Source organism: Orbicella faveolata, unplaced genomic scaffold (assembly GCF_042242905.1).
Source record: "Orbicella faveolata isolate gen_17 unplaced genomic scaffold, um_ofav_v1 contig_24, whole genome shotgun sequence".
Lineage (NCBI taxonomy): Eukaryota > Metazoa > Cnidaria > Anthozoa > Scleractinia > Merulinidae > Orbicella > Orbicella faveolata.
This window is the reverse complement of record NW_028301552.1, coordinates 5,748,231-5,773,085: the sequence shown is the minus strand read 5'-3', so window position 1 is coordinate 5,773,085 and position 24,855 is coordinate 5,748,231. Positions and strand designations below refer to the sequence as shown.

The window sequence follows — 24,855 nt, the reverse complement described above, 5'->3', positions numbered from 1 at the left end:
CTCTCTTTTTCAAAGTGAGCTATTGCGAGTGTTTCAGAGGTTGAAGTCTTCTTATTTTCCATGCGGAGAAGTTGCATTTAGCAGGACGTTGTTTAATACGGCTGATGGGCATTTTTTTTCGCTTGTATTAAGTTTATAATTTTCGAGTCTGGCGAGTGAGAAAATGTAAGCTTCTATCATTATACGAAATTCTAGTATACAATACTGTACCAGCGTTATAATAAGGTGATTTTACGGTATATTTATGTCCTTTTCAGTTAATTCCAGCCTTGCAGTATATCTTAGCTCGTTTGAATTAGCTTCCAATGGAAAGCGGAACTTTTTCTTATACAGGTGACTTCGATTGATAACGCCGGTTTTTGGGAGTTGTCTCAAAGCAGCAGGTTCGTCCTCCTCCTTTGAACAGCAGGGACGATATTCACCAGATAAATCGCTATCCAATGGGATGTGTTAACAAAACAAACCGCACTATCTACCGGATAGTGATCTATCCGGTGGGTAGCGTTATCCACCTTTAGAACAACCCAGGCCAGGTGACTTACTTTGTAGCTTGCAAGGAAACCTTGTTGGCAGGCGAGTCACCTTTCCTCCAAATAAACGGAATATTGATCACGGTGGTATGGTTCTTTTAGACGTACATGTATGTACGTAACGTTTGGCTCGTGAAAGCTAATGGAGTGTTAAGAGAGGAATCACTCGACCACACGACCAAGGTTGTTTAAATTAATAAGATTGCTACAATCTTTGTATTGCGCGGGGACTGAAAGGTGAGACTTAAAGCGAGAGTGGCCTCGCTCGTGATTGTTTCTTTAGGTTGTTTCTGCAGCGGTAGCAATACTCATTCACCTTTATAAAGATCTTAATAGTCGCTTACACATCGTAAATCGTAATTAAGCGCCAGCATTGCATGTTCCGAAAGAGTCGACGGACATGACGTGTAAAATAAGATTGCTTTTTCTCTCTGAGGTTTTGAAAAGAGAAGAGGAAAAAGAAGAAAGCAAACTTTCTCTCTCAGTGAATTATGTTTTAAAGTATTGTCTAATATATGTTTGACTTTTTTTACAGTTGAATGCTATCAAGTAACTAGCAAGAATGTAGTCCGCCTTTTCTATTGTAAACAAGACACTTTCGACACTTTTCTCTCACACTAACGGCGGAACACTTGTAATACAAATCATAAAAGATGCATGCTTGGGTGCTAAATATAAGTATTATTCCAAAGAACATAACACTGCTGTTCCGACCAATTTCTTAGCACGCTTCAATGTAATCAAGAAATGCATGAAGAAATTTGACTGCTTTGTTAATAAAATGCTGTGTATTCAAGATCTTAAACCAGCACTGAAAGTACAGTCTGACTCTCTTTGTGCTAAAGTATTCATGTAATTAGCTTCGTACTCTTTTATGCAAATTCGCTTCAACTTAGCCTCTTGACAAACCGCTTTTTATCTTTAATTATGTAACCTTGATAATGGGGCAAGATGCACCGAAACGTCGGTTTCTATCACTTATATTTCTTGTCTCATGTATTTCCAAATCGTTTCTTATAATATTTCTATATAACTTGTTTTTAAAGTGTGTTGGACACATCACCTGCTTAAAAGCATTAACAGCTGAACATTATCAAGCAACTAAAGTTTTAGAATCTTACCTGAAGAACAATAGGTCCTGTCTATCAGAGAAGACAGCAAGAGGAAAACACAAAAATAGGTAGACATGATCGTTTCCTGAGGAAACACGAGGAAAGTCGGACGTTGGACGGAACTGCGATAAGTTTGTGTTTTCCTGAGGCAATAATTATCATTTAGCTGACAATGTTTCGATTATCATTGGTAATTTATATCTGTCTGTAGTGTTGTGGCTGGTTAGTTAAATAAGGCAACATATGTCTTTATAAACAGGTGAAAACGCACTAATTAGATATCATGGGCTGTACCGTTATATGATCAATTTTGGTAAAATATATTATTTCTCGAGTATGAATTTCCTGAGATGATGTTCATCAATGTCTGTTCGTCAGTTTGCCTAGTCGGGTGTCAGTTTCAGTTTCAGTTTTCAGTTCAGTTTTTTATTATCGCACACTATTTACAGAAAAACAACTTGACGTAAGATGGTTTACAATGATATAGGAAAAATAAATACAGATAGAAATTAACTAGAAGAAACAATATTTAATTGTGTACAGTGACCAAAGTAGCCTATGAGCTTTCGAGTTGGACGTCACTGTCATGTAGATAAAAGTTGGCGTTGGCCGCATTCTAAGTTAATTTAAATTAATATTTACATTAAAGACGATATTGTTATCATGAAAGAAGAAAGACATACATAAATGCAAGCTAAAGTCAGTGAAGACAAATGCGCCGCCATGGCTCTTTTCCAGCGTCATTCTTTGACCAGACGTTAAAATTTTGTCAGAGTTGGTTTATAATGTTATCGTAACTTTTATTCAACCCTGGAATCACATTAGAATTAAACGTTCCTCGTGAATTTCTGTAGTCGTCCTATGGTGTGTTTTATGATTGTTTTCCCAAAATAATTCCATAATCGCATCCCTTACACGAGAGTACCACCCCCCGGGCCATTTCCTTTCTGTTAGAAGCTCAGTAGCTTAGTAGCAGTGTAAGATACCATGCTGTATATGCGCTATTACATATACACCAGCAAACTCCACAATAGATCAATTACTCTCTCTGATTTTGTCAATAAATTAAACACAAAATATAATGTTGAAAACATAGATTAAAATTCATCTAATAGTTAAATATCATAAAGAAGATGCTCCTTCAAGGGCACCGTTCTAGTCTAATTAGTTAGTTTTATTAATTTAGTGTTTTAAGGGTAAATATCTCTTTTCCCTTGTGTAGGTGGTATACATAATGACATTGGAACATTTAAATAGATCAGAACTGAATTGCAATGTTTTTTGGTCTTGTAAGTAGTTTGTACTTGACAGACACACCATGTTGTAAATAATGTTTGTATTTTGAAATAAAGCATATGCCGTAAAAAAAAAAAAAAAAAAAAAAATTGTAAAAAACACTTCGCTTTGGCGGGTAATATTTCTGACCGAACTTTTCATTGGAATTCGTACTCCGATTTGTTAGTAGATACCAATTTTAACTAATCTATATATTGACAAAAGTACAAAAGACTATTGGAAACATGTTTTACTTCGGAAATAAACGGCCTCCTTTTTGTAAAACAACGCACTCTGTGGGACATAGTAAACTCCACGGCCGGGAATGAAACCGTGACTTGCAATCAAAATAAACAATGAAACTGAAGATTTCTTTACCAAATTTAACCTGTATTGCCAGTCCTGAAATGACTCTGAAATAACTTTTTGCGAACAAACTTGATAGCTTACAGAAAAGGCAACTCTTTTAAGCTTTAATTCAGTAAATATCTCCTTTAGCGACTAGTTATCTTAAATTAATTATTGGAACGCCGCGTAGTAAACCGCTTTTAACTTCCTGTTTCGCCTTGGTGTGAAATCGACATTTCGTCACAAATATCTGGCATTCGAAGCGATAAAACATACTCGGATTAAATAAAGTCACTTTGGCGTTGAGATTGAACTGTTTTACCGTTATATTACAGGCGCAAGCAAACAATTTGCTTATTACTATACGAGAACTCATAATATAAGGACCTTAAAAATGACTGTACCCGCTTGCCCTCCGATCAACGCGCAGAAGTTCATTGTTTAATTTTCGTGATCTTTTAGGTAAAATCAGGGTTTTTCAGCCGGGCCTCAAAAAGCCCTCGAAGAATAACCCAAGCTGATTTTAATACATGTTTTACAACAACATAAAGGTGCTCCAAAGGCGAAGTTTCAAGGAATTTGGAGTTATGGCACATGTCGAAAAATATCTCTGAATTTTATTTGTAAATAAAGAATTCGACCTAGTAACTGAAAGAGATTTTTTTAGAAATTGTGTGTTTATTCTCAAATGGCGCTCAAGTCAAGTTCTAACCTGGTTTGGATAGCTGAATACTTTGTCTTTCAAGAAAGAGTATCGATAAGTGTTGGTTCTTCTTTACACGCGAACGCAAATCAAATTCAGATTACTAATTTTGAGCCTTTGCGATCGGCTATTTTGGCGACCGTCGAGGCGAAAATCGTTTTCGATTCCTCGATTTTCTCGAATTTAAAGCGCTTCGAGCTCCAAAAAACTATTTCATGTTTCATATCTACCTAAGGGCTATTTGTGGACGAAAAGAGAGAAAAATCGATTTTTCAACTTCTGCCGCGCTATGTTTGCTAATTAGAAAAATTCGCACTCAGACAACTAAACATTATCAAGCAACTACAGTTTTAGAATCTTACCTGAAGAACAATAGGTCCTGTCTATCAGAGAAGACAGCAAGAGGAAAACACAAAAATAGGTAGACATGTTCGTTTCCTGAGGAAGCACGAGGAAAGTCGGCAAATTGCTACGTTGGACGAAACTGTGATAAGCGGAAGCTTATTCACAAACACGTTAAAATTGACACTGATCTCTTTGAGTCAAACAGATAGTATCAATTTTAACGTGTTTGTGAATGAGCTTCCGCTTACGTAGGTTTTACTGAGCCAATAATTATCATTTAGCTGACAATGTTTCGATTATCATTGGTAATTTATATCTGTCTGTAGTTTTGTAGCTGGTTAGTTAAATAAGGCAACATATGTCTTTATAAACAGGTGAAAACTCACTAATTAGATATCATGAGCTGTACCGTTATATGACCAATTTTGGTAAAACGTGTTATTTCTCAAGTATGAATTTCCTGAGATGATGTTCATCAATTTCTTTTCTTCAGTTAATCTTATCGACCGTGAAGACAAATGTACCGTCATGGGGTATTCATAGCGTTATATTACGACTGAGAGAATGACTTCAATTAAGTGGCTGCGAGCAAGCCTATTAATCGTTAATGTTTAATCTGCCCTGCAGTTGAAATTGACGCGCGCGCATTCGCAATTTTCCTTACTTAACATGCAAACCCGTATTTTCACGAGAGATGTTTACGTTGGTTTTGTTTTAACTTTAGTGAAGTGAAATTTTTAATCGTGTAATCACAGTAGCAAACCTCGGTAAATAGTCGCAAAATCAAAAGTAAGCCAGCCTAGGTTTGTCGACAGTTGAACGCCTCCTCAGGCATGGTTTAGCTCAGTAACCGACGGCAGCCGAGTAAAAGCAGACGTTGTCGCGAGATCTTGGCAGCAAGTGTCCACGCGTGCAGCGCGTAAAGAAGAGAAAAATAGACAAACTTGAAGATTCCTCCTAATGTAAGTAGGTTTCAAGTCAGCGGGCAAAAAAGTTGAATAAACTCATGTTTAGGCAAAGAAATCCCGGACTGCTGTTTCCCGTTCATTGTCAAGTGCCAAAAGCGTTTTCCCCGGGGGGATATTCCCAGAAAAGTTGGGTTGGGGTGTGCGCCCCGCTTCCCAAAACCCTTATCCTATATATGACCAAAATAGCCAAAATCAGCGAAAATCGATACCCTATTTATGACCAAAACGGCTGAAAAACCATACGCTTTGGGGCCGCACATACCTATATAGCTCATATAAGGGCGAACCCCTCCCCCCGGGCCGTTTCCTTTTTGTTGGAAGCTCAGCAGCTTAGTAGCAGCGTACAGGCAGGCGCAACTAGAGGAAGACCTACCAGAAAGAGAGAGAGAGAAAAAAATCATAATTGAGGTCTATGGAGAAGGAAAGCAAATGTTAGAATTTAAAGCAGCTCCGAATAAGAAGAAGTACCGGTAGACATTTACGTAGCCCGGCCTCCGTGGCAGATGCCGTTTCAGGTTTTTTGCGGGAAGAGGTTCAGCGAGATATAACATATCAAACTTACGCGTAACATCTACCTCTACAGATTTTCGTGACATGTCACGCAGTCTGGGGTCAGTCAAAAACACGCTAATTTTCGAACATTTTCTTCTTTTTCGTGTATTCCATTTGGATTGCTATCTTTCTTACCTTCAGTTTTATAAAACTAACATATATAAGCTTTCTATACCACTGCATTTGAAGGCAATCATTAAAATATTTCGTTCGGGTTGTTTTAGACTTTTGGTTAGCGATTCAGACACGTCGAGGAGACGTTCATGCCACATGCAAGTACTGGCCGTAGAGTCTGGGGCTAGAACTCTAAGGTGCATGCACAAAACTGGTCATTACCGCGAAATACGAAAAGAAGAATAAATTTGGCGCAATTTGATGTATAATACATGAGGTTTAATTATTGTTTGGGTTCGGGAAATGGGACTCGAAGTTTACGCGCTGGTGATTTTGTCCTCGCTGGCTCTTTTTGCGGTGGCGGTAGATGCACAAAACGATTTTGGCGAGGAAACCAGTGCTCCACAAGGGGATAAATTGCCTCGGTTTACTTACGAAATAAGCAGTTAAGTAAAAATGCGTTAATTCAAACCCGTTTCATTTTGTTAATGTTTTGTTTTTTCATCGAAATGATTTCTTTATTTTTTTTTTTTTAATTTTTTAATCAGCTATCTCATATATTCTCTGTCGAGGAAGCCTGTTGAGGAACCCAACGACGAAAGTGCCGTATAGTTCCTTCAATAGGAAACGCGAAATTACCATTTTCATCCCATTTGACTCCCAGAAAACGGTCTAAGGCCTGGTTTGAATTAATTCGATACACAGTCTTTCCTCGTTCTTTCCTTGATTTCCCTGCTGATGCAAGCCCTCTATCAAACACATCCTGAGCAATTCTAATTTCAATGCGAGTAGCTGGATCGTCCTTTCGGCCAGAATACAACTTTCTTTTTATTTCACGATATAGCTCTGCGTGAAATAATTCCGCACGGTCGTCAAAAGAAGGAGCAGAAGGAATAAAAAGAGGTTCCATCCGCTGGAAAAGAATGTCATCGGTACCGCACGACCGCCACTCATCGTACCGCTCACTATAACCGAAAATTACTCTGTGGGAAGAAGAAGCATTAAACTAAATATATCTACGCTCACTTAGCCCAAACATCTAGAAGGTCTGCGATATTTTGGCGTTGTTTTAAACTACTCGCTTTCGCACTATGTCTCTGCCAGTTGGGGGCCACTTAAGTGAGAAATGCGAAACGTTGATTGCCAGAATCGAAGCGGAAGTGATAGTGGTGCTTGTTCTGATTGGTCAGTTTTAATTCTGGAAGTTTGATGATTTTATTCCGGAAATAGAATGCTGCTTCAAGGCCGAAAGAATTGTCATTTCGTATTTGGAAGAATTCAGAAATTTTATGACCGTTATGTCAAGAAATTTTGTTTCTCCTGACAATAAGAGGTAAGTATAGTAGGAGAAAATTTTGCCGATGTTAATGCTAAGGTAAGTTTGTGATATGAGACGACGAGGTTCTCGTTAATTGGGGACCTTTTCGGTCATGCGATTCAGAAAGAGCTTGAAAATTAGATTGATGTTCGTTTGCCACAAGTGGTTTGACTTCGACTGTCAGAAGCAAGTGCTGGATATCGTTTTGGCTGGCCACAATACTTTTATTGCGGGAGCCCCCGGTAGTGGAAAGTCCTTTCTCCTAAAGCAAATTTCTGAGCGCACAAAGAAAGCGGTAAGTGTAACGAGCTAACGAGGAATCTTATGCCGGTCTGTCGGCTTTCGCAATGACCAAACATTTTCATACAACGTCATGATGGATGAAACTTGCTAAACCATCAAAGCTTCTTTTTTAGCAATACATATTTGTTGTAGAATTTTGTAACTCAATCATTTTCATTTTCATTCAGCTTCTTGCTTTAGCGACTTCAATTGCCGAGGATGATGGATGAAAATGTTGATCGTTTAAAAGTGGCCGGCGGTTCCACGGAGTCTTTCAAATTTTCGCGGAGCAGGTTTGAAAAAAGAGTAAATGTACAGAAATGCATTCATCACAAACGATAAATCTATCGCTATTTTACACAAAACCCGTTTTATTCCTTTCTGGTTTGGGAAATGAGAAGCTTGAAGTTTGACTAGTGTTAAACTTGGAAGTGGAGCATGTCTGTCCCAAAAGAATGATCTTGATGGTGGTTCCATACCGACAGTAGGTAAAAGGTTGCTATTTTTGCCCGTTGCCTCCCCTAACCTGGCAAAAAATGTATTCTACTGGGCCACTGTTTTCAAACATTGACTTAAACATTGACTTAGTTCAGTGCTAATTTTTTATCGTGATTATCTTATTTTTTAATATGAGTTTAGAGTAATTTTTAACTAGGTATACAATCATACAATGATACACTAAGGCGGCTTATATTAAGGAATCTTGTGTTCTGTTTTAAGCTGTCCTCAAATTCACTGGATTGAATGGTTCATTTGATTGATCAATGAAATGTAATTTGGAATTTTTATCAAAGATTAAAGATTAAAGATTAAAGACACAACCGGGATTCAGCTGAAATGAAATGCTTCAAATCTGTTCAAAGCCAATAATCAAGTGGACCTCAAATCAAATAAGAGTTTGTCAGACAAAAAAATATATTTGTTTCTGTCTGATGCACTTAGGTCTCCTCTTCTACTGACTTCTTAACCTCCCAATCTTCAATCCACTTCAGACTTCAGAAGTCTCCTGTTTTCAATGAACCTGTCATGGCTTTGGTGCTTGCATACAGCAGTGGAGTTACACTAAAATGCTGGTCATGCTGGGGAATGCATTCTACCCTACAATTTTCATAAAAACAAACATTTTGCGAAATCAGAAACAGTTAAATCTTAAGTTCAATCAGGGTTGTTTGATGCAAAAAAAAAAATTTACTTTAATTAAAATTACTTTCTGTGGTTATATAAAGCATGACCTACTAGTGTGTAGTGATTGGATGTTTGTTGGAGTTGCAAAGCTTTGATATCATTATCTCAGGAGAATTTCACCAGAGAGCAGTCTTTAAACGCCAAAGTTTCTGATCACTACAAAATCTCAAACATAAATGCAACCCAATTTTCTCAGTCATATTAATAGTTAGTCATCCCCTTAACCACTCAAAGAAAAGAAATAGTGTGAATGTTAAGAAATGAAAGGGCATAAAATTGAGTTTAATCACTTTGTTAGTCAGTTAGGATACAAGTTTGGACAATTCAACTACATGTATTAGTAATGATACATGTATTAGTAATGATATCTGAACCAACATTTTATCATTCAGCACATTTCCAGACGAGTGATTTTGCATTCATGTTGCACAACCCAATCTGAAGTGATCCCTTCTTCCTTCAGTTTCTCATAGATAATGTAAGAGATGGGTTATTCTGGTTCCATGGCTTCTTTGAGATGTTGGACCAGTACACTGGCTTTCCATGCAGTAACAAATTTCTTGATGTCTCATTTTCGGAGGTCTTCTCAATGTTATTTATTCCTTATGACAACAGAATATGATTGTGATTAAAAATAAATAGCATTTTGAAATACTTTTGTTAGTACTCATTTATAACTTCATTAGAACTTTAGACCGGTTTTTTAATCAGGCAATTACTATGCTTTGGTTTTGGTTTTATGACACTCAATTGAAAACTGCTCTATTATTTATTTCTTGCCAATAAATCATGGTTTAATCAAATTACTATGAAATTGGCAAACTATCCATTTCTGTCACATGACTTATGACTTTTAATATCCTCTTGGTATATACTCAATGCAGAATGCTATATTGCTAATACATTATTTGGGACTTTTGCAATATGTATGTTCAGGGTTTCAGAATTCCTGGCTGCCGCTGAAATTTGAATTTGCAAATTGAAACATTTCCTGAAAATTAAAGCCACATTGGGGAGGAGATACATTCAAACCACCCGTAAGCGACCACCCAAAATGTCAAGCCTAGGTGTTCGCTTACGGGAGATGGTAACTTGTGAGAGCTTGGACCATACTGAGTCAAAATTTTGCCTCATTAGCATATGGTAACTGCAGAGATTTACCCCATGTTTTGAATGTTTTATTCATGTGAAGAGTCAATTTCGGGAAAAAATCTAGTTCTTCCCACTGAGAAATTTCCATCTCGTGTACTACTCAGGAATGCGATAACGTTACGACACCTTATTATCCAATTTATGCTATATTATCTGTCAAGTGGTCGCTAACGGGAGGTTAAAGACAAAAGGAAATTTCAACCTTTTAGCTCTCAAAGTTGTCGTGGTCGCTTACGAGAGGTGGTTACTTACAAGAGGTTCCAAAAAATTTGATTGCAAAACTTTTGGTATTTTGGAAAACTGGTCGCTGAGGAGAGGTGATCTCTTACAAGAGGTGGGTGCAACCGCAGGTTCAACTGTATTTATTTATCAGTGTAGGTAATTGCACTACGAGTACAATTATTTAATTAATTATTTAGAGCAGCTTTCAATTGAGTGTCGAAAGTAATCAGGCACTGACTTATGTTTTTGGTTTTGGTTTTACTTCAGTTGACCGTCATTACTTAGTAAAGTAGCGAGTATTAAGGAACAACTGTAATGAATTCTACTCCATTGGCACTAGCATTTGATTTTAACCATGGACAAGAATCGCAGACAAGGGGATCCCTCTTTCAGTTCTTCGTTTGGTTTCCGCGACATTTAAGAAGACCTTTATAATCACACGACCAAATGTACTCGCATCTACTGTAAACTCTTTAGGGGACTAGTTGCAGAGACTATCCTAGTCGCAATGACTAGTCCCCTCGTGTGTGCCGACCTTAAGTCGAGGAACATTTTTCACTGCCTGACTGCCACGTACACCATGCCTTACTTCAACTTTTGTACTCACCATGCCGTTATCTTAAATTTGTTTGTCGACTCAATGTTGATTCTTTCACATATCACTTCCTCTGCAGCGACGACCAGCTCAATAATTCTTAAAAAAAATTTGTAACAATCGTCTTTTCGAGAGGACGAAGTGGACGCCATTAGATCCGCCATGTTGCAGCACTTTAAACGCGCGTCGCGAAACTCGCAGTTTTGACTTCCGGTCTCTCTTTCACATCTTATTTCCGTTCCCCCCAACTAGCAGAGACATACGACGAAAGCTAGTCAGAAGTTTCATCCCTTGTCGCTTTATCATCCTCGGTAAGCGATCGGCTACCTCCGAGAATTTGCGAATTTTCCCGCCCGTCCCAAACTTCCGTAATTTCGGTTCCAGACTTCGCACTAGTAGACCGCGTAAAAATTCAAAATGGCCGCCACAAAACACAAAACACGCGCGATAAAGGTAGGCTAATTTTTTATTCATATTCTAAACGGATGTGACGGCTCCCTGTGCCTGCGGCTCGTGTTCCCACAACATTTCTCGTTCTCCCAAACTTCCACTCGTGTTTCTATAACTCGATAGAAACACGGTACATGTTTTGTATTTCTTAAGTAATACACGGCTTAGGCTTCTCTATTTGTTAAATCAACCGGCGAAACATTGTGCGAATTGAATTTAATTATAGAAGTGTCAGCGTTGGGTATTGACTAGTAGTGTGCTCGTGAAATGTCGGCAACTTCTCGGCTTCTCTTATAAGAAAAGGTGCCCTCACAGAACAGAAAGTTCTTCTCGGCGAAGATCAAGATCATAATGGACATTTCCAAAGAAAAAATTCATGGGGAATTAGCTTGCTTTCTATTTACCACGTGCACAAACAAGTCTCACCAGTAACTCGCAAAGTAGATTGAAAAGCTTTATTGTTTCAACAAACTCTTGGATTCTATATGGTCACTAACACTCACAATTTTGACTCAGAAACTCTGCTTGCGTTCTTTTATGATGACCGCATTGGAACCATCAATCGATTGTCAAACCATCACGAGCTAGAAAACCATGTCCACGCAAAGACTTGCGCAGTTCACTTTATGCGGAATCACGCATGCGCAAAAATCTCATTTGACTTATTTCTCTCGATCGAAGAAACAGAGGCGAAACCATTTACTTTCCAAATTTTCGCTATGGTTCCAAAATTAACGGCCAAAATAAAACGACAAGAGCAATATAAAATATTGCGTACACAGATCATAAATTATGTTAACATATATACAGAAAAACTTAGACCAAAGCTTGTTATGTAACAAATTCAAGCATGGATTGTTCAAATAAAAGGGAGACTCTAGATTTCTGGAGTCGGCCTTTTTTCCTTAAATTATGTTTTAGAATTATCAAAAGATGATATTATAGGATAGCTCAGCCAACCTGATTGTTCCATTTGTGGAACTTAGTGTACAAGTAGAATTCTACTAGAACTCGATAAAACATGGAAAACGTTTCCTATTTCGTTAATGTCAATCAAATGCTCTTCGCACTGCTTTTAATTATCCGTTGCAGTTGAATACTTATTAGAAAGCACAAACAGTTTTCATCGGACATCAAGCTTGTGATCCTGATCTTTCTTAGTCGTATGGTAACACATATTCCGCTAAATATGCTGTTATGAATTACAAATAACTGAAGGTATCTATAGAGGTATTTCTCTCACTTACAATGACTATTTAGGAATATTATTTTTTTTCGTAGTCTTTCTCCACATGTGGACATCATGCCTGTTTTTCAAGTAGCTGTTGGATTGGAAACTACGGCAAATACTATGACAGAAATGTCAAATGCACAAGGTACTCATCTTGCGTTTTAGTAAGTCAAAGAAACCACCAAATGAATAGCTAATGTAGAAAATGAAAACCTCCTTACTTCGACTGAGGTTTATGTCTTAAAACGGACAATAATAAGGTTATTTTCTTTAATAAAAATGGCGAACGTTTCATACGTCTCCCAATAAACTGTTCAGTCTTCTTAGCTTATATACAGTATTTAAGGTTGCTGGCAACAGTTTCCAGCATTTTCAGCACTTCTATCTTATTCCAAAATGGCCGCCATTTTAGTGTTCTTTCGTTTGCTTCCAAATTAGCCCTTGCTGCCTCGTTCAAGGGATAAAATTCTTTTGGATTTCCAGTTTAAGAACGAGGCAACAAGGGGTAATTTGAAGGTACACAAAGGAACACTAAAATGGCAGCCATTTTGGAATAAGGTATATACTACAATTATTTTTCAACAATTAAGGTAGGTAGATAGGTAGGTAGGTAGATAAAGCCACGTGACTCATCAGGCCGGAGCTTATCTCCTGTTTCAGTAGCCTGAAGTGATTAGGAGTATTTCTACTCCCCCCTGGATGAGATGCTAGTCCATTGCAGGGTTACCCCCAGCAATAAAATTCGCTGCTACCCATTTATACACCTGGGTGGAGGGTGGCATTGTAAGAGTAGTGTTTTCATCAAGAACACAACGCAATGCCCCCGGCTAGGGCTCGAACCCGGACTGCTCGATCCGGAGACAAGTGCTCTAACCATGAGGCCACGACGACTCCCAAAACAACAGTGGCAGCAAGTAATGCCCAAAAATGTGTTTTTAAACTATTTGGCTAATCCCCATGTAACCTCACGTGTCCATGGTAAGCAGTGTTATATCCAAGTTTGGGGTTTCAAAATTTTAAAGCTATGTTCTGGAGAGACTTTAGATTTTGTAGCGATTTTAATGATCAAATCTTTCCAATTTGTTGAATCTTCATATGCTTTTTGGATTTGTCTATATCAGTTTTTCAGTTGCTCTTGCATTTCTGAAAAAATTATTGAAACCAAATTTTTTTTTTTTAATTGAACAATTTATTCTCTTCTTTAGTGTGGAAATAAAGAAGTCAAAAATCTAATCTAAATCTAACATGGCGGATCCAAGATGGCGGATATTTTTAAACATGACGTCACTAAGGTGTATGACGTCGAAAATGAGACGTGATTATTTGCAAGTTCGGATGCCCTACAAGCCTATTGAGTGCACTCTTTTGGAAATACATATGGTCGGCTAAAAGAGCCCCACCCCTTCAGGCTCACGGACGAAACTAAAGTTCATGCTAAATAGGGTTAAAAATATGGAACTGACGTGACTTTAATGTGTTTCGAGTATATTGATTTAGGTTGTGGATATTGACTTCATTTCATCAGTTCCTTCTTACTGCACTAATATGTAACCAATGGCTTTGATGTGTTTGTCGCCAGTATCTGGTGACCATAAAGCTTCGTTTCCACAGGTGTTGGAGTCATCAGGATGCCCTCCTGTACCAAACCCGATTCTGGAGTTACAACTCAAGCAGTCGTTTGCGTCGTTACTAATGATACCTATTCTTGCTCTGTTATCCCATACGGTAGTCTCAACATTGAATCCCTCCTTGTTACAGTTGAGCTGCAAAGAGGCTTGTGAACCAATCAGCTTCTTCCACGTGTTACGACCCAGTGAGGTGTTGCGGTATTGCGCGTCAGCGATCAGTGAGTACAGAGATTTGGCTTTCTTGTTGATGGCAATGAAGTTGATCTGTTGGCCGATCCTCATACCAAGACAGATCTTGGAGAAGGATGTATTCCAGTAGGTCGGTAACTTGGTCTCTTGTGAGTCAAACCCAGTCTCCCCTCCAGGAAGGTTGTATTCAGTTTTATTACTCCAGTACCCCTCGTTATAATGAAATGTACTCTGAAGAGAAAAAGTAAAAACGTTCTGCTCATTTTAAAATATGAATTGCCTCTCGTATATAAAGAATAATGCTCATTTAATCATCTAACTTTGGAATTCTTACAGAGTACTGTTTTGGTGACTTCGTAAACATAACATCTTGTTGTAAACAATTTTCTGATCCAAACGAATCCGCAAAACCAAAGGATTGCGTGAAACATCAAACATTATGTTGAGAATCTCGACTAACTGAGCTGAGTTACTCGTGCTATATCCCATCAAGAATATCGAGTTCATTTCATTCCACTTAAAAGTAGCCATTTAAGTTTTACAGATAATGTTTCTTTGCGTGTACGAGTAGAGAGTTGATTTAATGTGATACCTTGTTGCCGTCAATCTTCATGACCGGTGTCCATCCCCCATCTCCACACCCAAAATCTCCCATGTGACAGAGAATAGAAATTGGTTTTGAGTCAATGTGGAGCGTAACCAGCTGACTTACGCTGGACCTGTTGGATGTGAATAATAACAAAAGCTATTGAATTAAAGAAACTTGAGATCGAGTTGAAATAAATGTTCACTGGTTTCAACACTGTTTACTTGTTAATATAATATTTAGAGCTTAAATAGATAGTTTGCTTGTTTTGTCTGAGAACTCGTGTAAATATGACGGCGGCAATACAAATTTAATTTGAAACTCTCCTGTATGGTTCAGAATGTTGGCGCTTAACGGAGAAGGATTTATCAAAGCTCTCTACATTTCACACCAAGAGCCTTCGGCGTATCCTACGCATCTTTTGGCCTAATGTCATCTCAAATAATGATCTCTTTGAACGGTGTGGAATTGAACCAATGGCTACCGTCCTGATGAGGAGACGTTGGAGGTGGATTGGCCACGTCGCTCGCCAAGAAGCCTCAATTGCGAAAACTGCTTTGCATTGGACGCCAGAAGGAAAACGCAAGAGAGGCCGCCCTAAGATCACATGGCGGCGGACGGTGGAGAAGGAAATCAAGCAGACGGGGAAGACCTGGGAAGGCATCAAGTTTATGGCAAGGGACCGACAGATGGGGAGGGAACATATTGCTGCCCTACATGCCACTTAGGCGTAAAGGGCATGAGTGAGTGAGTGAGTAATACAAATTTAAAGTTCATTTATCTGAATTTGAAGTTGATAAAGGGAGCGAATTAGTTACGCTGATGTTTAAATCGTTAGTCCTTCCATAGTTAATAGAGGGGAATGGTTATGAAAAACGACAAAGTTCTTTCTTGTATGTTTTTTTTCACTTTTTTGGCCTTTTTTGACCTTTTTTGACCGTGCAAAAAACACAATAGTTGTTTATTCCGCACTGAGGAACTAACCAATAGAAACGTGTTGGTTACGTAATTCATTCATAGTGTACAAGCGCAAAACAAAAGATTATGTACGATCGTGGACTTTCCAACATAAATCTTGGCATCTCTGTTTGCTCTTTTGATGTTTGCTGGGCTTCATAACCAGTCCCCTCTATTAACTATGGTCCTTCGTCTAAAAAACGTATTATTATCATATAGCCGTGTCTCGCAAGGACTGGAAACTATCAAATTCACGGGGTGCGAATATGATTGGCTTAAATCGATAATGACCGCAGTCTAGATTTTCCCTTCTAGACCGGTATCTAGATCATTCTACCTTTTGTTTTCGTCCTGAGAAAGTTGCAAACAATAAATACAAAATAATTTGCTTGATAGGTGGCCACGTTTTGTGAAATCTGGTCTGTTTTTAGGGCTGTTTTCAAAGTTTACCTCAACGCTCTTATTAGGAACAATTAACAGTTAGGTATAAAACGTAGTGCTTAACAACCACCTTCAAATTCGATCGTTGTTACTTGACTAGAAAATTAGTTAATCGTGATTGGCTGATAGCAGGTCAATCTATCGTAAACTTTTAATTTGCCCCGCAGGAGAGCAAATAAACGCGCGCGAGTTAGAACTTTTCTTAGTCAGATAATAAACAAGGAATCGTATGAAAGCTTTAGTAATCAGAAGGATTTACTCTGGCTACTCGTGATATATTTCAAAATTCTTACAAACTGTATTCGCCTGAAGGCTCGCACAATTTTGAGAGAATTTTCGAATCACTCGTAGTGTAAATGCTTAATTGAACACGCATTCATACGGTTAGTTGGAATGGAAATAAGGAAAATAAGAACTAAAATAAGGACTCTTGACCAATGGTAATTACAAGAACTTCTTTAAAATGTCTAACATTTAAAATTTTGGCTTACTTGTACACGTTGTACAGTTCTTTGCATGACGTCACAGCTGCAAACAAAAAGTATGATATTTAATTATTAGAACGAATGATGCTTACTAGTTGGTTCCCATATCAGGCAAATGATTGCTACGATCACTGAAAAAAGTTAAGCTGATCATTGCGCGGACCATATGGAAACAATTCTCTGGCAAACGTAGCGATCGTTGGTTGATCCAGGCTCTCTCAGGCAGTATTTTTATTCTGCAGCGATTGAAGCGGTCATATGCACACTGGTAGTCGGATGTAGTCGTTCAACCAATTCTGGCGCAATGTCAACGTTCGTAGCTATCGCATGGAGGTGAACACCTTAAAACAGTACAAATGAAACAAATCTAATTGAATAAAGTTGGCAGTCTACCTTTCTCACAATATTCGCCAATGAATCCTTTATCACAATGGCATTCAAAGGTGTCATACTTGTAATTCGTCACACAGGTACCTCCGTTTTGACACGGCATGGAAGAACATGGTGACTAAAATAAGAAGAAATAATTCATGGTTAAAAAAGAAACTTGGTTTGATGATTTGGAGTAAAGTAGCAATGTCAATGTGGTAAAGAAACCCATGTATCAGAAACCAGGCCCTACCATAGTGAAAAAGTGATGCGAAGTCGTGTTTTCATTGTACTCTCTGAAGTTTCTGTACCTATCAGAAGAAAGCAGATCGCACCAAATGTTTCCATCTTCTCCTTTGGAGGCGGCCAAGTTAAAAGAAAGGCACGAGGGACTGCTGAGGCATTCAAAGATGCAATCAAAGATGTCGTACACAGTAAATGTTCCAACTCGAGTCACATTCAGATAATGGAACTCGTCCTTTAAGAACTGACGCTGTTGAAAAGTCTGACTGATAGAAGTGCCATCTGGTTGAAAAGCATTTGTTTCTGGGGAAAGAACGATAATATATGTGCATTATTACTAGCAAACAAGTGAATAGAGCTCAGATCACGTTCGTTGTTTTACCCGGCCCTAAAAGCGCGCTATTAGAAAACTATCATAAACGCAGATTACGTGAGTAATTAGTCTACAAATCATTAACATTTAGGACAATTCAAAAGCTTTGTTACCAGTTTGAGCGGAGTAAAGCTTTCAGGTATATAAAAAAGCATCTTGTTGTCCAATTTTAAAACATACGTGACAGTGGTAAAATAGAAATCATTTAGGTTTTAACTACAAATTAGGGAACTAAATTATTTTAATGGCAGAAGCTGGCAGATAACTGGCTGAAGAAAAGTCGACGCGTGAAAAATGTTAACTGCTATGGAATACTCTTGTCAACGTGTATTTATCTTGGGAAGCAATATTTTAGTCGTTTGTGGGTTTTTTATCCAATTTTTTAAAACAATGTGTTTCCTACAGTGTACCTAAGTTTTGGCTATTATCAGGATTCACCTATGGTTCAGAGGTTTCAGGTTACAATATAAAACTCACCTTCTTTTGTTTTGCGGTTGGTAAGTAAAAATGTAACAATGTAATGCTGTTGAAATTTGTGTTCTTTCTCAACTTGGCCGTATTAAGCCTGATGCTGCCTTTGCTCTCAAGTGTAACCTGGCTGGCTGACTTCCTGCCTGCTTCTCGAAGCGTAGTTTCAGTTTCTATCGCGCACCTCGAAGCATTTAGTCTAGATTTAATTTTGTAGCATTTTGCTTTCGTCCGAGCCGAAAGAAAAGATACCTTAAAACTAATGGAAGCCTTTAACTTATAAGCAGATGTGGAGTAATAACCCCAGAAGAAAAATAAACTGAAGACACTCCGGTAGAGGGAAGGTAGAAGAATCCTTATGAATGTAGTTTTAACCTAACACGAGGTCGTTAATTTGTTTCACAAATAACCTTGCTAGGTAAGTCATTGTGTAGCCCGCGAATCGAAAAGAGCTTGTCGGCAGGCGAGTCACCTCGCCTCTAAGCATGTATGGAATGGTTCTGCCAAACGTAAATACCAAATGTTTTGACGCGCGATGGTTTGTATTTAATGGTTTGCACTCTGTATTGATCCTAAACGAAAGTAGAGCGTTTTGAACGGAGAGCGCTCTCGTGGTTGTTTAGTTTTAGGCAGAACAGTTTACTCTAGATCTCATGAAATACAACTGTCAATCATTCGTAAGCGAAACTGCAGCGATAGCAATACTCATTCAACTTTATGAAAAATCTTGATAGTCGCTTATACATCGCAAATCGTAATCAAGCGTCAACATTGCATGTTCCGAAAGACTCGGCCGACACGGCATGCAAGTAGTCATATACGCTTGTTGGGGCCGTAACCAATCAGCGTGCAGGGATTATACCACGTGACCACTTTTTTCCCATACATTCTCTTAAATTTGGAAATCCAAGATGGCCGCCAGGTAGGCAAAACATGGCGCCCGTGACGTCACAGGTCACGTGCATGTCCAAATAAGGTAAACATGAAATCGAGGTTCGTGTGCGAATAAAAAGGTGTTGAGTTGTTGAGTTTGGCATTGTTGTTTGGAGATCGACGCGAAAAAGGATGACTTCGGAGGAGAGCAAGACGAAGGTGGAGGTGATTAGTATTCCTGCGGGGACGTTGCCAAAGGACATTCCGAGAGAGGAGTTTGCAGCGAGAGTGTTGGATGCCGTGAAGGATAGTATTCTTGGAAAGATTATGAAAAGCTCCGTTAGGGACAGTACGGATAACCTCCTGAAGAAAGAGATGACGAAGCTGGCGGATGAGGTGATCAAGTTCAGACAGGCCATGTCAAGGAAGATGTTGGAGGACGAGTCTCTGGATAAAAAGGAACCTGTGCGTTTGGAGAGGTTGCCGGAGAGTTTTGAGGCCGGATGGAAAGAGTGGAAGAGTGGTTGGGGTGACAGAGAAGAGTTGGCGTACGCAGCCTTTATCGAAACGATGACGTCACCAGAGGAGTGAAAAAAACATTTTTTATTTTATGCTTGTAACTAATAAAGAACCTTTAAAGAGAGAATGTACATGGTTTGTTGTGTGATTTTTTTTCTTCGTCTCTAGGGCTTGCACGTCATTGGTTCCTAGATGCACGAGGGCTAGCATCATGGTCTGCGGGGTGAGAAATTCTCCGTGAAGGCCTGAGGAGGATTCGAACACGCGTCCGAAGGGCCAAACTTTGGAGAGGTCTCTTCGCATGTACCAGGGGTAGGGAAAATGTTGGGTGAGGAAAAGGAGCATGACATCTTCGTCGGGGTGGGGTTCGTCCAAACGGATTTTACAGGCCAGGGGTCTCTAAAAAAGAAAAAAGAATTTTAATGCCCCGACCAGGAATCGAACCTGGGTCTTTGAGGCCACAACTCAACGTCTTAACCATTAGACCATCGAAGCGCTTACCTCTTTAGGACTTGGTTTTGGGGTTGTCATCGGGAGGTAGTCCGAAATTCACGGTATTGCAATGAGGGCAGCGTCTTTGGGAGGGTTTCAACCACCAGGTGTGGAGGGCTTTACAGGATCCGTGAAAGAATTGGTCGCAACAGGGTGTCAGGAAGTAGTCTTGGATACTGTGATTGGGAGTGTATCCTTCCTTACACCATATACATTCGGGTTTAGGAAATCGAGACATGGAGTCTGAAAATAGAACAAAAACAACTTTTTATTGGTCATTCTACTTGGTTTACAGGGTGGGACGTGTGCACGGTCCTATTGACCGGCACCCTCTTTTTCCTCGGGATGACAATCAAGGAACGATTTGACGTGATTGACACGTGACAGGGCCTGGTTGTAACCGTTTCCCAGGAAGACGGGTTCGTAACAGTTGGTTTCCATATTGTGGTACATGCCATAGATGACACCGCAACAGGTGGCGTAGACGCACCCTAGTCCCCATTCTTTTCTGAGTGGTCCCGAGATTGCTCGTACGAATTTGGTGTGGGTCCCATTTCTGCTCAATTCTAGTATGGGTTGGCGGCAGCAGGGTCTCAGTTGTTTGCACACGTGGCAGTGGAGGGGTGGTTCCATAGCTAAAAATGAAGCAATTGACTGTAAGTGTTGCGGACAAAGTCTACGTGAATGACTAAATCATTGGTATCGTCCTCGTCAAGGACCCCCAACCTCTCTTCCAGGAACAAAAGATCTAGTTGGTCCAGGGCCACCTCGATAAAACCTAAAAGTTGTTCTAGGTCCCTGTACAAAGGGGTCTCTTCTTCTTCGTCGTTCATCCACTCTCTCACCCGCTTTTCCCAGGTAGTCAACTCTACGTTACACTGCTCTAATACTTCCATACTCACTTGGTACTTTGAGAAGCCACACTAACGAGAGTATCCACAGTCTTCTGTAATGGGCGCTCATACAAGTTGAAAAAAACTCAGAGTGAAAGTGATCGGTCCAACTCGCTTATTTTATACACACGTTATAATGGTGTCCAGTCTCCTACCGTGAGTGGGTGTGGTAGGGGGATACCCCCCTATCCCCTGGGTCTGGGTAACACGTGACTTCGTCTCGATCTGTGATTGGCTGGACGGATCTTCATAAAGCGAATCCGCGCTGCCCCCGATTTTCACTCTGAGTTTTGAACTTGTATTGAGCGCTATCATGGCCCTTAGAGAGATTGGTCTACAAAACCATGTGCCGAGAAAGCCTGGGGTTACCTATGAGGAAGCCATTGACCAAATGGAGGCACCCTGGACCAGATTCTATGAGGATATGAACTTTCCCATCCGGGATTTGTTGGTGGGCCGACGATGGCTGACACAACTCAAAGATTCTAGTCAGCTCGAGGTGATGCTCCACCAAATCCTGTTTTTCACGGACGAGCAGAGGGAAAACTGGACCCGAAGTCATAGCAGGTACCTGAGAATCGAGAAGTGTTCCGGGAGAACTTTGTTTAACTCGATCCTGACCATACGCAAGAACCTTGTATGGGACGTGAAAGTGAAGCCGCCCGTGGACCGGATCACGTTTCACCGACTTATGTTGTGTTACGGTTTTGAGCCCTTTCAGTCCACGTGGACTAAGAGACAGAAGAAGACAGCGAGACGCTATATCCTCACAATTCACTTTTATTATAGTACTTTTAACAAATGTACTCAAGTAACGATGCGAGCGATGATCGACGCGGAGGATAAATTACCAAACGTGTAAAATATTGTGAAATAAAAATCGGAGTGTGTTTATACGAAAAAACTGTGTCTGTCTTTTTCTTAGTTTGGGTCCTGTCCATTGATCAGTATGGCTTCGGCGACTCCTCGTGGGTATTCGTCGATCCATTGGAAGAACTTGCAGGTACGCTTGGGACACTTGAGATAGAGCCTGTCTGGGTTGGACTGGGAGTGGGAGGTGGCTAAGACCAGGGACTTGCTGCATAGACATCGGAAACGAGCCGGGTCGATGTTCCTGTAGCAGGGGTGGGTCTGTTCTTCGACGCGTCTCAGGTAGGTGCCCACCTCTTTGACGCCGCAGGTCACATAACACTTGGTGTAGAATCTGGAAGAGGGGCATCGGTAATACTCCCAGGTGCCACCGTCTGGGGTTCGCACGCTTCCATATTCCATGGGTACCATGCAACGCGGGCAGGTGGGATCTTGTGGTTTCAGTTGGTTCAGGAACTGATCGGGGTCGAATTCCTCCAACACTTGTACTTCGGTGGATTCTCCTAGGTCATCCACTTCAGGTGGCACTTCTACGAGGTTGTCTTTCTTGAATTTGCCGAGTCCCAGGGGTTCCAGTACTTGCAGGACTTGCATGGTTCGAGGAGGTGAGTCTCTGATCACGGTCATGCATCCGCCTTGAATGGCAGGTAGCTTTGAGTCTGTGAAGATAGAGATTGAGTTAGTATCCCAACAAGGTGTTTTCACGTCGCATGGTTTCTAGGATGTGACTGGTCTTTCGCACGTTCTTGGGGGTCAGTCTTTGCCTTCGCTTGTCATGGTTACTTTTCATTCGGCTTCTACATTCTTGACGTTGGATCGAAAAGGCGCTCCACGGTCGCGAGAAGCCTTTGAGAGGGACGGTGGTCCAACTGACCGAGTCCGGGGTGATCTCTTTGAAGAGGACGCGTTCGTTGAAACGTAGTCTGGAACGAGGTTTTTTGAATAACCATCTATCTAAGGTGGATTGTAGTTTACCTTCTCCTTCCACTCTCTTGGGTAGGAGCAGTTTCAGTTTCTTACGCGCCTCCTTCTTTTTGGATGATTTTTCTTTTTCCTGTCGGGTTCGACGTGTGAATCCATGACGACTGTTGAGAAAAGTGACTCGTGATGGAATGCGTGGTTCGACTTTATGGACGTTTTTGACAACCAATCGGTGACGTGTGGTGTGATGGGATCATGTGACGGTCTTCGTTCCGATTGGTGGATCTGAAAAAGGGCGCGTGATCCGGGAAAGTACGGAGTGAAAGTGGATCCGCGGCGCGGGTATAAAAGGAGCCCGTTGGACGCAGCGAATCATTCTCGACATGCTCTTGACGCGGTGATGACCTATAGGATTTTGGATGAGAGAGCCGTGCAGGAGATCCTTGAAGATCTGAGACAGCAGTTGAATCGAGCTTCTGACGTTTTGGATTCAATCGAAAAAGAAGGCGAAAGACCGCTACATGGGAAGATAATTGACTTGGAGTTACGTCTTGTCTCCCCTTTGTACTATAGGCTCCAGAGGCACTTGATTGACTGGGGCGACCGTAGTTGCTATCCTCATTTGTCGGGCTTGGAGATCACGAAGCGAGCGGATCGAGAAGGAAAGAAGTTTAACGAGTTTGTCTGAGGGTGGGTTTCAAGATGACTTACTATAGCAACTCGAACCAGATTCGGGACCTAGTGGAGCAGATCGTGGATCAGAAAGTACACACTTTAAGAGATCTCGATGCCATTCCGGATGCCAGAGTGGACATGTACATTTTTGACAATCTCTTCGAACCGTTAGGTCAAATACCCGATAGTCTGTGGTCTTTTGAGCTCTTGATGAGACGTCGTCCTGACTGGGGTGGTACGATTTTGGAGATGATGAAGAGGAACGAAAAGGTGTACCTTTTCTGCGGTGAGTGGTGTCGCGTGATGTACAGAAGTGGTAGCGGTCAATTCAAATTCATTCATTGTCGGGATCCCGCCCTGGACGCCGAGCGTGCCTGTTTGATCGCCACGGATCACCTCACGTACATGATGAGCGATGCCATCCGTGACCTGTTTGAACCCTTGCGGTTCGCTCGAGACCTGTCACGACGGGTGTTGGAGTCCGACAAGAGTCCCAAGGTGGAGGAGATACTGACTTTCAACAGGTGCGCTCACAAGGAAACGTGTCTGAAGTTGGAAGAGTTGATCTACGATATCATGCGTCAGCGTGATATGTGGAAGGATCGGTTTTTCTTCCGTGCCCTTGAAGCGGATGAGGATGACCTGTGTGGTGAGTGTAGAGAGAGTATGCGTCGAGCATTCTATGTGAAGGGGGACGAGGAGGAAGCCCTGAAGTGGAGACCCGGTAAATGTGATTGGAGAAATTGTAAATATTATGCCATGGATACCTATGAGGAAGACTGTGATAATGAGTACGGTCAAGATTGTAAGAACACGGACTATTCTCGATACTTTTCAGATTCGGACTAAGTCTTTTTTTCGCCTTCTTTTTTCGTTTTATCCAATCAGAGTCGATTTTACGTAAGAACCAATCAGGCACGACGTTTTTGTACATATAAGAAAGTCGAAATAAAAAATTGAGTTCAAATCATTATGTCTCATGCCTTGAGTTGGTTGATCTCGAGAGTGTGTACGACCATGGCCGATCGATGGTGTTGGACGACCTTGTGTTCCAAGTGCGCTAGTGTCTACGAGCGATACGGTAAGGGTGAACCCATCCCCTACAATTTCAGCGATTCGCCCTTGGAGGTGTTTGACTATACCGACGTCGAACCCAACGTGATGCGTTTTGTCGTTTATATCTTGTGGTTGAAACGGCAACCCGATTCATTTAAGAAGTATCTCGAGGTACGGGAGCAGCGTTTCGAGTTGTGGAGACAGTGCGTGTACAAACTTTATCGACTATGAAGAAAGGTCAAAAGAAGAAGCAAAAGCCGCTTTCGACCGAAACGTTACTGGGACGGTACCGGGATCCTTCCAGACCCGGTAGTCTGGGCGGTCTGACGCGATTCGCCCAGGCCAATAAGATCTCGGTACGACGTGCTCGCGAGGTCCTGCAACGGGATTTGGGGTACACGCTGCACAAACCCAGACGTCGTCGTTTTCCCACGG

The 24,855-nt window shown here is 40.7% G+C and overlaps 4 protein-coding genes and 1 non-coding gene across 5 annotated transcripts; 3 read left to right on the top strand and 2 right to left on the bottom strand.

The window, feature by feature from the left end:
- The first annotated feature begins 7,285 nt into the window (after nt 1-7,285).
- LOC149110095 (ATP-dependent DNA helicase PIF2-like) lies at nt 7,286-7,777 on the top strand. The gene is made up of 2 exons (XM_089291985.1): nt 7,286-7,560; nt 7,736-7,777. Exons 1-2 carry the CDS (start codon nt 7,378-7,380, stop codon nt 7,775-7,777), a joined length of 225 nt encoding a protein of 74 aa, XP_089148111.1. The 5' UTR covers nt 7,286-7,377.
- Nucleotides 7,778-13,548: 5,771 nt separating this feature from the next.
- On the bottom strand, nt 13,549-14,877 carry LOC149110094 (putative skeletal organic matrix protein 5). The gene is made up of 2 exons (XM_089292648.1): nt 14,792-14,877; nt 13,549-14,430 (listed from the first exon to the last, which is right to left on the bottom strand). Exons 1-2 carry the CDS (start codon nt 14,852-14,854, stop codon nt 13,915-13,917), a joined length of 579 nt encoding a protein of 192 aa, XP_089148774.1. The 5' UTR covers nt 14,855-14,877; the 3' UTR covers nt 13,549-13,914.
- A 4,101-nt stretch (nt 14,878-18,978) lies between these two features.
- Nucleotides 18,979-19,585, top strand: LOC149110093 (uncharacterized). Its single transcript, XM_089292826.1, has one exon. It carries the CDS (start codon nt 19,187-19,189, stop codon nt 19,583-19,585), a length of 399 nt encoding a protein of 132 aa, XP_089148952.1. The 5' UTR covers nt 18,979-19,186.
- Nucleotides 19,586-19,936: 351 nt separating this feature from the next.
- Nucleotides 19,937-20,008, bottom strand: Trnah-gug (transfer RNA histidin (anticodon GUG)). Its single transcript has one exon. It is a non-coding gene; the product is annotated as a tRNA-His (tRNA).
- A 3,289-nt stretch (nt 20,009-23,297) lies between these two features.
- On the top strand, nt 23,298-24,275 carry LOC149110091 (uncharacterized). The gene has a single exon (XM_089292886.1). It carries the CDS (start codon nt 23,392-23,394, stop codon nt 24,211-24,213), a length of 822 nt encoding a protein of 273 aa, XP_089149012.1. The 5' UTR covers nt 23,298-23,391; the 3' UTR covers nt 24,214-24,275.
- The last annotated feature ends 580 nt before the right edge of the window (nt 24,276-24,855 follow it).

Bases quoted from the DNA above. Each gene is read 5' to 3' on its own strand.
- LOC149110093 (XM_089292826.1), top strand. From the start codon at position 19,187: ATGACTTCGGAGGAGAGCAAGACGAAGGTGGAGGTGATTAGTATTCCT.
- LOC149110094 (XM_089292648.1), bottom strand. From the start codon at position 14,854: ATGGGAGATTTTGGGTGTGGAGATGGGGGATGGACACCGGTCATGAAG. The intron at 14,431-14,791 runs GTATCACATTAA...TTTTCTCTTCAG, and splicing joins TGAAGATTGACGGCAACAAG to AGTACATTTCATTATAACGA.
- LOC149110091 (XM_089292886.1), top strand. From the start codon at position 23,392: ATGACTTACTATAGCAACTCGAACCAGATTCGGGACCTAGTGGAGCAG.
- LOC149110095 (XM_089291985.1), top strand. From the start codon at position 7,378: ATGCGATTCAGAAAGAGCTTGAAAATTAGATTGATGTTCGTTTGCCAC. The intron at 7,561-7,735 runs GTAAGTGTAACG...ATTTTCATTCAG, and splicing joins CTGAGCGCACAAAGAAAGCG to CTTCTTGCTTTAGCGACTTC.